The 18,071-nt window shown below is 29.7% G+C and overlaps 1 protein-coding gene across 1 annotated transcript in view; it reads left to right on the plus strand.

Annotated features, from left to right (window-relative positions):
• LOC129956229 (receptor-type tyrosine-protein phosphatase mu-like) overlaps positions 1-18,071 on the plus strand; it is a 76,257-nt gene that overhangs the window by 10,738 nt on the left and 47,448 nt on the right. The window contains exons 2-3 of the mRNA XM_056068285.1: positions 6,003-6,153; positions 15,624-15,711. Of these exons, the coding sequence (XP_055924260.1) occupies positions 6,019-6,153; positions 15,624-15,711 (223 nt within the window). The 5' untranslated portion in view covers positions 6,003-6,018. The remainder of the gene's footprint in view (positions 1-6,002; positions 6,154-15,623; positions 15,712-18,071) is intronic.

Below are 18,071 nucleotides of genomic sequence, written 5' to 3' on the forward strand. Positions count from 1 at the left end.
TTATTTATTCATAATAGAAATTACATTTTGGTATATTGTTGTTATACTACTAAAAGTGTCCACATAAGAAAAAGAAAATTGAATTAATTTATTCTTCTTGTTTTAAAATATCATCTTTCTAATAGAGAAAAATTGATCATATTAATATATGCTTGCGATATATATTGTATACTGATGATATCTTGATACGCGGTGAGGCAGCTCACGTATCTGCACTATGGATACACAGCATGCCCAATTGTTTTCAGTACATAACAAATTTACTTAATTTGTAACTCTATACTGATATACGTCAAAAATTTAATGAAATTTCTTTTAGCGTTTCTTTTTTGGAGAAGCGCAAGATAAACGATTTTACAGCCTTTATAGAGAGAATAAACATATTCAAATGCACTTACCTTTTAAAAAAAGCACGATTTTTGTTGCACACTTACAGTAACACGATTTTTCAAGGAGGAGGGGAGGTATTCTATCGAAAAAACAGTGACAGCCATGCTGGTCTTAACATTTCAAACTTTTTTAATTTTAGCGAAAGTGTTTGCAACAATGCAAACATCATAAAGATGATATTCAATTTTGCGATAAAATATAAGTGTATCAGAAGTTTATTGTGAATTTATATGTATATTTTTTGTTCCAAAAATTCTTTTCAAAAAATATATTTTTTAAATTTTGTTTTTTATTAAGAATGAGCAAGTTTTAAACCTGGTTTTCTCTTTAATTTAAAAAAAAAATGATAGAGTTTTATATTCGAAATATATTTCGTTTCATTTTTCTATCTTTTAAAATTTTATTTCTCTCTGAATATTAGCAAATAATAATTCATATATTTTAATTTCTCTTTACACTAAAAAAAAAAACGATAATTTGAAGATATGGAGATAATCCTAACATCATTTTGCAGTTAATTCGGTGAAAACGATATTTTTGTGAGCTTCATTTTTTTTTTCTTTTCATGTTCCAGAAAATTCTTTAAAATAAAACTTTTTCTCTCTTTCTCATAGAATCAGTAAAGCTCGGAGAATAAACAGTGAACCGTATGCTTAATTTATCGAAATACCACTTTAATTATATACCATGCAAAAGATCTCTTTTTTTATATTGGAAGACGTATTTTCCGAAATTGAATGGAACCTTTTAACCTTCGAATTACGTGTTCGTCATGCGATACGCTTCACCTTCGATTTTGTTCAGCCTACGGTTTTAGTTATTCAAACAAGATCGTGTGGTGGAACAGTTTAGACTTAATGATACTCTCTCGTGCTTTTAGTTGAATCACATTGTGTTTTTCCCTTCAACCGTAGCGCCTTTATCAGCTTACATAAATTCCCTTTTATTTATTTATTTTTATATTTTGACTGTAACCGTGTTTCTTGAAGTGAGAGGTGCTTGTTCTCATTAATTTTTTTTCTCATATACACTGATGAATACTATAAACATGCCTATTTGTTCAAACACTATTGGAAAAAAATGAAATGCGAAAAAGAATATAAAGAATTATTGAATGCAGAAGTAATATTAATATATGTCTGTTAGTTTTATATTATAATTCTTTTGCTTAAAACTGTATCGGTCTGATTGGAGATTATTTTTGAAGTCACAGACTTATATAAGTTAAAATTTTGGTCTAAATTTAAAAAAACAACAACGATACTTTGAACTAATTTTATTACATTTTTTTAAATTGTAAATTTTTTTTAAGAATAAATGCTAATATCGTATAAAAAATTTCCATTTAGAAAAATAATAACCTCTGCCGTTCTAAAGATTTCCATTTATTCTAAAATAATTTTACTTAAATGCATATACTTTGAATTTCATAAATGAATATATAAAAGTATATTTAATTACTGATCCAAATAAAACACACAGAATTAAAGTAAAACATTGATCTGTGACATAAAACTCCTTTTCTTAAAAACTTCCAGACATTTCTTTCTTTATCTTATAAGAGCATTTATATTCTCTGAGGTATTATGGGATAAACTTTTGATACTGAAGTATCTGATAGCAATCAGCATGATATTGGTACATTACCAATCCATGAAAAAGTGAATCCTCCCAAATCAAACATTAAAAAAAAATATGTTTCAATGGTTATCATTTTAGCATGTTTTTATTAATCTTTATGTTCTCTGTTTGTCTGTTCAGTGCAAATTTTGCAATCGATTTTAAACTAATTTTCTTATGAGCTAGATACTTGAAATTTTGAACGTAGCTAGAACTGGATGACATTACGATAATACCGCTTTCTTGTTTGTTTGTCTGTTCGGTACAATTTTTGCCATTGATTAAAAACTTCGTTACCGATAGATGACGCCACGTCAAGTCGTTAATTCATTGGAATGTTAATTTAAAATCGATTTCAAAATTTCACACACACAAGATTAAAAAGCCAGTAACAATTTTTTTGAATGAAAAAACTTAATACGCTTTTAATGTACCCTGTTTTTAAAACTGATTAAAAAATATAAAATAATAGAGTTTGTCCTGAAAATTTGATATTGTGTATTTTTAAAACTCATAATCACGAATTTTCAGGACAATCTGTATGAATCATAAATCTGTATGAGACTAAGAGTCATTATTTTATACCTTACAGCCCATTTTAAAAACGAACTGAATATTAAAAAGTGATTTTTATGTAGGTAATTATTACATTTTAAGTTACATTCATAATTTAGCATAACGCTTTCAAATTATAAAAATAATAAAGGATTTAAATAATAAAGGATAATAAAAGAATTGTGCTTTCTAATAAAAAATATTTAGGCTTTCTAGCAAAAAAAGTTTAGTCCCCTTAATAAATTTATAATTTTTAAATGTATAAATATAGCATAAAAATAATAATATCATTTCGTATGATTTCATAAACAGATGATAAATGTATTTACAGAATCTATTTAATGTCTAGTAATACATGTTGTCATAATCTATACTGTGACTTTATTTACTTTTTTCTTTTATAAGATTCACAATGGATTTCAAAATTTGATTGCACAATTCATTTACTATGAATCACATCACGTGAGAAATAATTCTTTCCATTTAAATGAATTAAAATGTATATCGTTGCTGTTGGAATTAAAAATTTAAAGTGGCATGTAATGCACCTCCTAATTAAATTAATCATCAGATAAAAAAAACAACCTTGTATATATTTTGAGATAATATTTTTTAAATTGATTAAATTTTATGTTTAAATTAATAAATAATGAATAGTTCTTTACTTTTACACAAAAATTAGATCATGCAAGATCATTGGACGATAAAGGGGATAAACCAACCTCTGGATAATCATGATTGGATATAACCCACAATATACCACTAAGATAGTATTTTATGAACAGAAAATTAATGTTTGCTACTTCTCTCTAATATTAGAATAGCAGTATGCATTTAGCTGCAATATGGTTTTATTTGTACACTTTGAAATAAATGAAATTTCATTATATTGTACATTGACAAAACAAATCAAAACAATAAACATCCTGTAATTAAATCATCTATTCTTTGAGACCCATTTAAAATGTTCCCGTGCTATAGCCTGCAAAATGCTCGAATGAAGCTGTTGGTTCACACTCGCCAATTCTACTGGCCTTTTCTAATGCACTTCCTGCAGCAGATCTGACTTATTTTTCTTTTAAAGCATGTATCCGTTTCGCAGGCGTCATACCGTGAATCCTGTTAACCAAATAGTTTATATTAAATGTGCCCCCATTCAGGATGCCGAATAACGTTTTCCTCCTCCATTATTTTTTAATTAGAATAGAAAATAATAGTTAGTGGAACAAACAGAGGTTGGGGCGATCAGATTAAAATCTCCGGTCAATAACCTGTGAGACAAAACCTTTTCTGCATTATTTGTAGGAAAAAATTAGTAAATACGTGTTAAATGAGAACTGCATATTAGTATTTTACAAATAAAATAAGAAAAAATTCTGATGCGTGAATATAGTAATAATGGGATTAATTTCATAGGAGGCACAGAGTTCTAATTTTTGATAATAGCTGGTTATTTTCAAGAAATAAATTCAACCTCAAGACGATATTTTTTAAGCAGATGGTATTGTTTAAGGAAAAGGTTTGTCAGCTTTTTGTAATTGCATTTTCGACTATATAAAAAATATGTGAATATCTTATTACTTGTGAATTACAAAGTGCCTCTAATTAAATGTATGCACATTTCGAATAACTATTACATAAAAATTAATATCATGCATCAAAGTTATACATCTCAAATAATTACAAATGCAATATCTTGTCAGCTATCAGCTATGGAGACACGTATCAGCTCCGTTTTTGAAGAGTTATCTGGAGGTTTGCCTTACATAATTATTTTTTTTTTGAGTCTGTACTTTTGGATAAATAATAATTGATTCATAATTACTGCAACTCAGGTACAAATAATCCTCATTTAACAATGGAATGTAATTTGAATTTGTATTGTTTTAACTTTGCAATGATCTTCAATACATATTTCAAAAACCTTCGTGTATGCAAAGTATGTTTGAGAATTAAGAATTGCATTTTCTATAGAATATAATATCTTCGAGGTGTGAGCTTCTATCTAAACAGAATTTTAGTGAACTGATAATTAGGACGAAGTATATTATCTTCCCTTCTCTTCTGTATTCTAGTACATTATCTTCCCTTCTCTTCTGTATTCTAGTATATTATCTTCCCTTCTCTTCTGTATTCTAGTATATTATCTTCCCTTCTTTTCTGTATTCTAGTATATTAACTTCCCTTCTTTTCTGTATTCTAGTATATTATCTTCCCTTCTTTTCTGTATTCTAGTATATTAACTTCCCTTCTTTTCTGTATTCTAGTATATTAACTTCCCTTCTTTTCTGTATTCTAGTATATTATCTTCCCTTCTTTTCTGTATTCTAGTATATTATCTTCCCTTCTTTTCTGTATTCTAGTATATTATCTTCCCTTCTTTTCTGTATTCTAGTATATTATCTTCCCTTCTTTTCTGTATTCTAGTATATTATCTTCCCTTCTTTTCTGTATTCTAGTATATTAACTTCCCTTCTCTTCTGTATTCTAGTATATTATCTTCCCTTCTCTTCTGTATTCTAGTATATTATCTTCCCTTCTCTTCTGTATTCTAGTATATTAACTTCCCTTCTCTTCTGTATTCTAGTATATTATCTTCCCTTCTCTTCTGTATTCTAGTATATTAACTTCCCTTCTCTTCTGTATTCTAGTATATTATCTTCCCTTCTCTTCTGTATTCTAGTATATTATCTTCCCTTCTCTTCTGTATTCTAGTATATTATCTTCCCTTCTTTTCTGTATTCTAGTATATTAACTTCCCTTCTTTTCTGTATTCTAGTATATTATCTTCCCTTCTTTTCTGTATTCTAGTATATTAACTTCCCTTCTTTTCTGTATTCTAGTATATTATCTTCCCTTCTTTTCTGTATTCTAGTATATTATCTTCCCTTCTTTTCTGTATTCTAGTATATTAACTTCCCTTCTCTTCTGTATTCTAGTATATTATCTTCCCTTCTGCTTTCTTACACAGCATCGCATTCTAGTGGATTTCTTTGTATAAGGATAAATGAAATTTACTGATTTTATCTCAAAACTTTCTGCAATCAACGGCGGAAGAGCATCCACGGTATAAAAATAGGATTAAGCTTAAATTGAGTTGTTTAGTGCCATTTGTTGTTCGATTGAGCGGTTTTAAAAGCAGTAATTGTATAATAACAGATAGCAGTTCGAAAAAGGCCGATAACTAATAAAATTCTACATTTGTATAAATTAAGTATAGAAAATTCTGTGTTTCTAATAAATTATTTATATAAAAATTATTGAAAATGTGTATAAGTTTAAAAAAAATATGGCTAAGTAATAGCTAAAAGTATAGATAATGACAGTAATATGTTTAGTGCTATGAATTTTTTTCTGGCTTTCAAGATTTAAAATAATTTCTGACTGAGAGTGAATTTGAATATATTTATTAATTTAAAAATCCTTTTTCATTCTAGACCTTAATTTATTCCAATGACACTGGAAATCATAAACTACGACGCGCCGCTTGGGGCCGAAAGACAATACATAGTGAAAATTGAAGATCTGGAACATTATGTCAAGACACTGTCTGAATCAAAAATTGGAAATTTTAAAGATCAATATGAGGTAAGAGAGCTTTGAGTTGTGTTTTAAATAATTTAGATTTGAGTTTTGGAGCATTACTTGGCATACTTATTTCTATAGGATAAAAATACTGTATCTTTTATTATTTTGCTATATTTTATGTGTTCTATATGGTAAAAATGTTCTGTGTCATATTTTTTTTTTTACTTTCTTTGATACAAAGTATACAACAAGAAAATATTGTAATTGCTATTCTAATAAAAAAATTCGGACTCGAGATTTTAACGTATCTTCATGTTCAGATCTCTCCGTAGATCTTCATGTTCAGATCTACGAAAAATACATTTTTGAAATGAAGTCTGTCTGTCTGAGAACATGATAATTCAAAAGCACTTTGATCTAGACGTATGAATTTTGGAATATTACACCATATTGTTAGATTCTATCAAATTTTGAATGAAATCCAATCAAAGGAAGAATGTCTGAATTGCTATTCGAATACAAGTTGACACGCAACTACAAAAGGAAAAGAACTATGTAGTAAAATTTGGAGCATTGATTGATTCTAAGGTTACTTCCTTATTATATTTGGTACTAAATTTTGTTAAAAGGTTGACTATCTGTCAGTCTGTGACTTTTCATGCATGCAAATGCGATAGCTCAAAAACGTAATGACATAGATTAATGAAATATGGTGCGTGAATCTTGTCACTAAGAGTTTAGGTTCATGTCAAATTTGATTTCCAATCAGTTAACAAAATGGATCCAAAATTCATATTCAGTTTTTTTATGAAACACAAAATCTTCATGTGCTGATCTCTGAAAATAAAATTTTAAGCACTGGGGCATTCATGATTTCCTCCATGGTTCATAATTTTATGGGGGGGGGAGGGGGACGATTGACTACACTTTCTCAAAAGAGTCAACGAAAAAGTTTCAAGGAGTATTCTCCCTCTAGTTCATTATTGAGATTATAAAGGCGACTCTATAATTCAAAGTTATATATGAGGGAATTTGCAGAGTTTGAAATAATGCATTTTTGTCATATAAAATCCTAACCAGGTTATATTAGTGAGTTATCTTTCATTTTTAATATGTAGTTTTCTATTACATGTAAATTAAATTTCTTAGGCTTGGTTACAGTTTTGGATATGTGTTTTGAAGACTTTTGCCGTTCTCATATTTGACTATATATATATATATATATATATGTGTGTGTGTGTGTGTGTGTGTGTGTGTGTGTGTGTGTGTGTGTGTGTGTGTGTGTGTGTGTGTGTGTGTGTGTGTGTGTGTGTGTGTGTAATGATATTTTAAAATCCGATTTAAATCCTAATTAATCTCCTAATTTTTATCTTAATTTAACCCATATTAACTTCATGCTAAAATATTCTCTTATTTCCTGATAGAATTACTATTTTTTTTATTTAATTAATCCTACACGCGCTTTGTAAAACTGCTTTAATTAGCAAGTTCTCACGCTCCGAGTGAAGGGATAAAAATCTGTCATGTTTAGTAAATTCTTTCAAAAGATATCTATATTTCCTTTTCCTATATCTATACATGTCACCTCTCTGATTATTACCTCTGAGCTATTATCTGAGAACATAAATTTTTAATGTTAGAAATAGTCAAAATTTGAGCTTGAAAATCACTTTTCTGCCTCTAACTTCAAACTTATTGCAGTTACCGAAAAATTTTAAATACCAAAACTGTTCGTCTTAATGAGGCGCTAACTTGGCTAATTGGATTTATTTTTCTATCTTCAATATTAGGAATGTTATAGCAAAATAAAAATTTCAACCCTAAACCCTTTCTACCCCCCCCTCCTTTGATTTAGATTAGCAATTATATATATGTAATGATATTTTAAACTCTAATTTAAATCCAAATTAATTCCCAAAGTTTTATCTTAATTTAACCATAGTAACTTCATTCTAAAATATTCTCTTATTTCCTGATCCAATTCCACTTTCTCTACTTAATGAATTCAACAGAAGCTTTATAAAATTGCTGCATCGGCTAAACTCCGACACTTTCACACAATCTGCGTGAAGGGACAAAATACCGCTGACTTTACAAATTCCTCTAAAAGATCCCTGTGTTTCCTTTGCTTTTTGATTAACAGGCGATGGAAATCCCTATTAAAACATCACAGTATATAAGACCAGGGATAAAAGGTTTATCAGCCTTTTCCTCATTTCTTTCTGAGTTGTGTGTGTGCTCGTCTCTCCTGCTTGTACATAAAGCGTGCTTCTCCGAGATGAAATAAAACGACGTCAAGAGATCGAAAGTCTCTTCACTGTCTTCGAAACTACCTTCTGATTAAAAAATTATGTGATTATGAATATGTTGTTAATGAATATGTTTTGTGTCAAATATTCCAAATATTCTTCATTCAAAGATCAAGTCAATGGTTCAAGAGATTCATGTCAATGATTCAAAAAACAGTTATATGCTGTGTGTTCGTTCACATTAGGGTTCTTATTCTTTAGGTTTGGAATCCTGTAATGAATATACGTTGCAATGAAATTCATGCTCTTAAAAACACAGATCATGCTTTTTAATATCATGGAAATGTTTCTACAGAGCTTATACGCATAGAACCCTTTGTTCTCTTATATGATTGCTTGTGCTTTTCTGCGCCTTGTCAGCTTGAAATGGCTGTCGACTAAACCTTAGACTCAAACATCGAAAACATCCTGTTTGAACATGCCTGATTTTTTTTTCGCAAATATGTAAAGTTATTATTTGATTTAAAGTTAATCACGTAGAAAGCATCAATCTTGGGTCTAAGCATGATGCTCAAATTAAGAATATGATGGAAACTTAAAAAAATAAAAAAAGACTGAATCTGAAAATGAGTTGTATTAAGTAGCACGATTTATTTGAATGTACTTTGTTGGGACGTGTTTGCCTGGAAAGGCGTGGAAGGTCTCGTCTTCGTGATTAGGAGTATCATGCGTCCGAGTCTCGATCCTCCCTGCCCAAGATTCATCAAGTATATAGAGCGGGTGCATGCTAAAATTCTAGATCCTGCAGGTGGCAATTCCTATATGCTAATTTAGACAATTATAACTTTTTCGTTGCTTTTCTTTTTGCATTCAAAATTAGTAATGGTAGTTTTTGCAATGTGTTACTTCTCTGCTTTTGGTAAGATCTCATTTAATGATGAATGAGTGATGAATTTTTTTAAATACTTCAATCCAGAGAAAATTCAAATGCATAAAAAATAATCCCTAATTGAAAATAATAAATATGGATATGGAATAGATAGTTTTCCATTTGAAAATGATTTCTACATTCCCTCGCCATCCTTGCTATTTTTCTATGATTTAAAACAACGAATCCTTCTTCAACAGCTGCTGCGGTTCTTCAAAAATTGAGTGTTAATCTAACGAAAAATATGCTGCTTTAAAAAAATTAGGTAAAAGCAAATATGTAGATTTTCTATGATTGGTTTATTTTATAATTTTTGATAAGCAAGAGTGAAAGGTACATTCCCGCTTATCAGATTGATAGAGCGAATTGCAATCTTGCTATTTAAATCCTCATTTTATTCTAAAAAGAGATATATAATAAATATATATATATATATATATATATATATATATATATATATATATATATATATATATATAAGAGAGAGAGATAGTAGTATGCATTTAAAATATCAGACAACTCATTTTACGATTTATTTAGATTAAGGAAATTGTTTTGAAGCTATTCTATGTAAGATCTCATCATTTTGAATCGTGCTCAATTGGCAAAAACAACAATTAAGAGCCATCCCAACAATTCCACTTTAACGAAAGGTTATTCAACTCGATTTAAAGTACATTAAGTGGTTTTAGATATATATAGATAGAATTTATATTCGGAACCCTCTGAACAAATCGAGATGACCTGATCCCGAAGCTACCATTTTAACGGGAGTTTAAATCTTAGACAAACTATTTATTGATCCACCAATAACAGTTATAATTCCTGATGGTGATGATGTCATGTCCACTTTACAACGGAAAGGGGGATGCAGTAGCTTCTGAGAGTAAAGACACCTGAACACCCGAGGGCAAAAGTCTGACTTCTAGCTCAAATGAAGATGACACTTACACAATCTCTTTTTACATGGGAGGTTCTTTCACACACCTCACGGATAAAACACAGGGTAAAGAACAACCATGCCCGAACCAGGACTCGAACCTGGCACGCCCAGATCATGGGGAAGACCCGGTACCCCTAGGCCAAAACGCCGGCGCTGTAATGGATAAAAATAGAATATAAAAAATAATTTATACAAATGAATAGAAAAAAATGGCGAACTTCTGAAAGTAAATTTTTTTTTTTAATGTCTTCAGAAAAATTTGTTAGCATTTTTTTTTTCTTTCAAAATAGCTTTTGACATTTAATATTTATCGTATTCACTGTACTTATGCAATCAAACAGACAGACTATCTTTGAATAAATTGAGTTCAAAGAAGGTGATATGAAGCTTATATACCAAATTTCATTTGTCTAGCTTAAAACGATTTTCACTTATAGTGTTTACAGACAGACGGACGGTCGGAAAGACATGTATATTTCCAAAAATGTATTTTTCAACCTCACAGAGGTCAGAAGTGCGTAGAATTGTCAAAATACCAAACTCGAATTTTTTGATAACATTACTTCATATAGAAGAAAGCAAACAAGCAAGGACAGATACGAGTTACGGAGAAAGTAGAGATAGTTACAAATAAAATAAACTATCAATAATCAATATAAATTCGTCATCCACCTGCCTGGGAATGATAATTCTTCGAATATAGCAACTAACTTTCCTTGAATTGTACACTTCCTGTTAGAGCGTAAAAGGAATTTCCCCCATCGCAGTAGTCAAGTTAAGAGGAAACGAAGAAATCTGACTTTGCTTTTAAGCAGGTGTTAAGTTTTGGGTTTCGTGCCAGACTGGTAACAGCTGATGTTTGAAATATTTGCACTGGTAGTCATAGGCATATGTAACTATGCTGTCTTAAATGGATTCTTTTTTCTATTATAAATTCTATATCCAGGAAGTTATTGATACGCGGACAATAATATATATCTTCAGAGTTGGAGTTAATATGAGCTTTAAGATAATGTAATAATAATTTTTGTAAGACAATGATTTCGAAAAAAATGGCTGAAAATACCAGACCCTGCTTAATTTTTGATTCACATATTTTAATTAGCTTTGAAAAGTTGACAGCGAATTGTTTCAAAGAGTACGTGAATCAAATTTTATCTGTACCGAACAGAAACTGCAGTTTTGATAAAGGAACTTCACATTTTCTTTATAAATATAGATTTTAATTTTTATTGAATATTCAAGAATTTTTACATTGCATATTTATTTGTTGTTTACAATGTTTTACATTGTTTTAATTTTTTTTTTATATTTAATGTGATGATTATTTATGAACAAAATATAGTCCCTTCTTTTTACTACGGTAATAAACAGTGCATGAAACTTTATTTAAATCAAATTCTACCTTTTAATTTTTAATACATTGTACTTTAATTTAATACATCATTACGAATATTATGACATCTAAAAATTAATATTTCTCAAATTTCTAGATGCCGCAATCTGTGCGGAATTAATTTTTAGCTAAGTTAACATAATAATTAATATCTGAGAATTAAAAAATTACTAAGAAATTCTCTTGATACTAATAAATGTTTTTATCTAGACGGTTGTTTGTTATCCGGATGTCAATATCTTAGATCTGAGTGTATGAAAATTGTTGGAGAAAATCTCATACATACTGGCGGAATGCTTAAGATATAAAAAAAATATGTATTATTTGCAGCTCATTTTAGATGTAAATATATAATAATATTAGAAGTTTTATTTCCTTGCAATGGGATCTTTTCATAATGTTTTCGGACTCTTAAATCAAAACTAATCATTAAAATTGGATTGAAGCAAATAGTGATCCACTAATAAAAAAAGGCAATGCTGAATCAAAATTTAAAAAATGCCAAAAAATATTAGTAATAATGTTTAATTTTGTCCATGAATGGAGAAAAACCACATTGGCTACTCTGCCCCGCTTATTAAAGGCATCCGAATTAAATTTGAATGACCGGACAGCCACGACATCAATAACGGGAACTGAAGTTCACTCCTAAGGGCCATCACCGGCCACGGTACAATCTTTCCCGTGAGAAACACGTCCCGTCATCGATAGAAGGTAGCGACTCTCACCATTTCTATATTCACCAGGGTGGCGAGAACTAAATACCATACGGGAAGCTTCTCATCCTCATTTCTGAGGTGACCCCCCCTCCCCAACGGAAGGAAAGAAGAATAAAATGATTCATCCAAAAAATAATATAAAGAAAATTACAGATCTCAGCTAATTCACGTTTGTTATTTATTCATGCTTAGATTTATCCGCACATCGATAAATCAATCCATTTAAACATAATAAAACGTGTCTTAATTGCTAAATGCAAAACAAAAGTCAGTATTTCGCATCCGATAATGACGTAGAGCAAAAGGATGAAGATATTTTCAACTTTAAAAAGGATTGTGAACGGTGGTGGACGATTATACAGATTTGGAACCAATATCTGTGCAAACTTCAGAATTCTATTACATTAGAAAATGAGTGAAAAATCTATACAAAATTCCAAATTATCAAATTTGCAACATGCGAAGTTAAACAAAAGTGTTTGCATGTTGGTTGTAATCTAATTTTTTCTAAAATGATTTAATAAATTTTGCTTGTTTTAGTTGAAAAGAAATTGAACGTTTTCTGAACAAGTAAATAAAAACTGATGTTTGTGAAATCAATTATACTTTGATATAAATATTTCGATAATCATAATGATTAGAGCTGAAGAGAATTAAGAATGATATTTTTACAAACGTATTATGCCTTAAAAATGACTGCTTTGTTAACTTTAAAGTACATTGAAAATGCACTTGCTTCCATCATTCTTTCCATTTTACATTAAAATTAAAATTTTTATTTTTAAAATGTCATTGTTTAGTTAACAATGCGCTTGCAGTATTGAATAAGTTTATTACATACAGTGAAAATTTATTAAAATTTAGAATCGGATGGTGAAAATGTCAATGGCATTTCCATATTTTGTATTTCTAAATGTTAATGACCTTTACATATTTTGTATTTCCAAATGTCAATGGCATTCTCTTATTTGTCAGTGACATATTATTTCCGACTTGCTGAAATTTACCTGACGTATTACTAATTCCCGGATCATGATTTTAAACAGATATCGGAAAGAGATAAATACGCTACTTTTGAATTTTAAAATGATTTATATGATGTTTTTGATTTCAAAGTATTTAATAAAACTCTTTACTTCAAGTGTCTGTTGAATTTTTATTATTTAAAACGTGAAATTATTCAGTTAATAGCTCAAACATAATAAGTCGTTCAAAATAATAAACTTTATCAATGTTCATGGTTAAGATGAATGATTTCTTTTGTCTAGATGATTACTTTTACCTTCTTACTGGAAACAGTGTTAAATTTAATTAATGTGTTATCCTTTTTGAAATTGCAGTAAAATTTCTTTGGGAGTCGCTTTATGCTTTTAGCTCTAAAGGAAAACTCACTTGAGCTTTTACCGATCCTTTCACATCAAGAGAGGGAGTTTGATCCCTGCGGAATTTTTATTGTTCTGAAAAATCCATGCGGTGGTTGTACGGTGAAAAATCCAACAAGTACAATAACAAAGAACATATCTTCTGTTCGAAGATATGAATATACAGAAAACAAAACACAGTCGAAACATAAACCAAGACATCACTTACAAAATTCAAAAAACAGCAAAGCACAAAAACAAATCGTTAGTAAACACTTTCAACAACACTAAATATTCGGAAAGAATTAGGAGATAAGCACTCCAAACCAAGATTTCTATCGGCTGCTTTTTTTGTGTATGCATTTCCGCTTTTATAGCTGCAACATCGAAAGATCTAAAAAGATCTACGAATCTTTTTTAAGTCTTAAAATTCCCATTTATTCGGGATTTTTTTTTTTTGCCTTGAAAGTCGCCAAATAGCCACCAAATTTTCCGTCGCCAAGGCCTGGAGTCACGGATCCAGCATCCTTTCAACATCAGTCAGAATTATCTGTAAAATTATCTTCCACACTGAAAGACTAATTGTGCAAGGAATCAGTGCTACAGTTTTGTAACAATATGTATCAGGCATCTTTGTATATTTGGAGGATGTTTCATTGAATCAGGTCTCTATAGAATCTGCCATTTTGAATTCACGATGATGAGATTCTGCCCCCTTCAGAGCTAAAAGCAACGTTATACTGTCATTTCATAATAATTTTTGTTACATTTATTTCATGTAAATCAAAAAATTTAAGAGTGCACTTCTTTGCTTTTTAAAAGCATTTTTGATATATTTTCTATAATATTATAGCAAAAGTTTTATTCTGAACTCTGTTAAAATTTGCTTCTCATGAAATACATATTTGGGATTGGACACTTGCAAACAATAAAGAGCCCTCTGGAGAAGACGCATACTGGTAGAGAAAAAAGAATAGAAAAAAAAACATTACATTTTACATTACATATTAAATTATGAAACATTAAAAATGCATAAAATACATTAAATGTACGTTAACTTTTTACATTAGGAGATAACTAAAGAAAAGAGCTTTGGCAAAATGGCCCTAATAGAAGATTCAGTGACTGGAATTTTTATGAGTTCTTCGACGTCAAGACACATCCAATTTCTTGGCCATTTGAGCCTGTGTTCTCGCCATAATGTACGCATAGTTTTCGCATATAGCTTTGATCACATGGTTTATAGATTCTCCTTCTTTGTCATTGGAGCGTTATCAAAATTTGGAGCCTTATCAGTTATTTGTATATATATTTTTATGCATAAAAATGGTTTAGTTAATATTTAGATAGAATTAATGAGTTAATAATATCCATAAAATAAATTTAGTTTTAACCTTACAATAAATAAACATTTTTTAAAGAAAATATAAAAGACTTATTTTGAGCTTTGGATTACCAAGTGAGATCATAAAATGGCACCAACGCCAGTGTCTGTTGGACATTTAATTAAAAAATTGTAGTGTTTAAATAATTTTACAGTTGAGTTTTACACAATTTTAAATTAAGTTATCATTTCCCCCATAAAAAAATAAATGCATAAAAAGTTATATTTTGATTTGGGGTCACTAAATGACCCCATCTCATCGCTAATGTTATATGTTATAGAAATATTGTGATATTCCGCAACTACAATACTTCGCTGATTTGAGAAAAAAAACTATATGCTGTCTGCTACATGGATAACTACTGATTTACACTCCTTCCCTACGATTGCTATATTTCCCATTGATCATATCCTATGTTTATGTCTATGCTGATTTTAATTTTGCATATTATTTTTATGTTTATGTTTTATATATTTCTATATATATTTAAAAATATTTTATGATAAGATATTCTGAGTTATAATTCAGGAAATTTATAATTTTTTCTAGATGCTGGGATCAAGTCCACAGAAACCGTGTATTGCAGGTATGAAGCCAGAAAATAAGCCGAAAAATAGGTATCCAGATTTATTGCCATGTAAGTTGACATATGTATTATTTATTATGCCAAATATTATTTTTGAAATTCATAATAAATTTGATTACATTTAATGATAAGATTTATTAATATCCATGCATTCAAGATTTTAGATCAGAAGCTCACAATTTATAAAATTTTGTAAGACATGAATCTAGCCAAAAAATATACAGTGTGTCCCAAAAAGGTGGAATAAACTTTTATTTCCCTAAATATTGTCCTTAAGCATATACTTCTAGTTGCAAAGTTTCATTCAATAAGGTTTTAAAAAATTGTACGAAAATACTTTAGATCTGTGGAGATTGATAATATAAAATAGAAAAAAATTAAATTTTTATACATTTCTTTTTAAATAAAAGTATCAATTAGCAGATTCTTCTCTTACAGTCATAATGCACAAACAATGTTTCACGTTTCTCTCTACAAAATTTACAAAGAAATGCTTATTTTAAAATTTAGAGTTTAGTTTAGTTAAGTTAACGTCCCATTACAAATCAGAACCAGAGCTATTTTGGTACGGACCTCATAATTTTGAACCGCGGTCAGATGACGAGGACGACACCTGAGCTGGCACACCCCTCTTTACACTGTAATGCACCAGCGAGAAGACGTTTGGCCCTGACGGTTTGACGGGCAACAGACCCCCTTACACGACGATTCTCCGGTGGAATCGGGTTTCGAACCTGAAACCCTACGCCTCATAAACCGAGAACTTACCACCAGGCCACTGCGGGCCCTTTAAAATTTAGAGAGACTATCTAAGAATTTAAATAGAAACACTTATTTCAGAAATACCTGTTTATTTGGTGCAAAAAAGTGATTTAGAATCATGCCCACTAAGACAAATATGCAAATATTTGTCTGAGAGAATATGATCTAATTATCATGTCTGGAAAGAAATTTACTAATCATGTATAATATTGGTCACTTTGATTGGTCTCAAGTTCGTCTTTATGACGAAGAAAAGAAAACTTGAGAAACTAACCGCTTAAAAAATTCTAGACAAGTACTAGGCTGGTGAAAAAGAAAAGAAAATTCCTTGCTCGTAATTGTGTCCTTTTTAAATGAATGTTGTATTTCAGTAACAGGGAGCGTTTGAAATGGTGACGGTTTATGCTTATATTATCGTAATGCTATCCTATTTTCAGAATAATACAAACACCGTTTTCTAAATTCTCAGCATCCTTTTAGGAAGAATGTTTATAGAACGGTTTTAGCGATTTTACTTCTCCGGAGAGGAACAGGGAGATTACAAATGATTTAGAGGGAGGAGTATACAAATGATTCAGAAATTTGTATTTTGACGTATTTTTTCAAATATGTTCAAATTAGTTCATATTTTTATGCTGGAGTACGAAAAATCAGTTCAGAATTCAACATTCCAAAAAAAGATAGTATAGAAAATACTTCAACTTATTAATTGGCGGAACTTTTTCATGGAATCCGTGAATTGTTACAAGAGTTACATGTACAACGTATGGAATTTTACAATTTAACCGCACTTCAGGTAAATTGAAATTCTACATTTCTGAGAAATATATTTTGGACAGACGAATGCCGCTTTGATAGAGAAAGAAATCGATGTCTTCAAAACGGTTATTTTTGTAATGGTAAAAATCTATTCTTTGTACAAGAATATTATCATCAGCGTCAATTTGCTATAATTGTGCGGTGTGGCATTTTCAGACACTCATTGATTATACCTATCTTACAACAGTATACTAAATGATTACCAATATATTCAGTTAGTTTTGATTGGCATTATGTTTGAACTAAAGTATGAATTGCCTTTGCAGTACACATTCTGTAGATATTTGCCAGTAAATTCAAAAAGGCTGCCTTTAAATCACAAGTAATGAACGCGATCGCATATGAACAAGTTGTGTTGTAAAAATGTAACTTTGTATTGATATTGAAGAATGCGTTATCATTTTCTGATTCTGATCTTTTAATAATCTTTTGTAATATAGATATTATTCTTGAAAATTACCGTTAAAGACTCTCACAAGCACCTGTCAAAGATATAAAAAAAATGGTCTAATAAACTATTTTTTTAACATCTCAAATATTTTTACAAGTAGGCCTTGGAGAACTGTCCGTCCAAAACATTTTACTCATTTTTGTTATAGGGAGGTATAAAAATTTAATGTTTGTAACTTTTTATTATCAATCTTTACATAAGTCGAATTAGTTTCAAACATTCGTGTACCTTATTTGACGAAACTTAGCACTTGGAATTATATATCTAATTACAGTAGTCAAAGAAATAAACTCTTGTTTCACCTTTTTAACGGAATATATATGAGTAACCTAATATATATGTATAATTAAAAGTATTTGAAAATTCAGAATCAGATCCT

Source organism: Argiope bruennichi, chromosome 2 (genome assembly GCF_947563725.1).
Source record: "Argiope bruennichi chromosome 2, qqArgBrue1.1, whole genome shotgun sequence".
In the NCBI taxonomy this organism is placed as follows: Eukaryota; Metazoa; Arthropoda; class Arachnida; order Araneae; family Araneidae; genus Argiope; species Argiope bruennichi.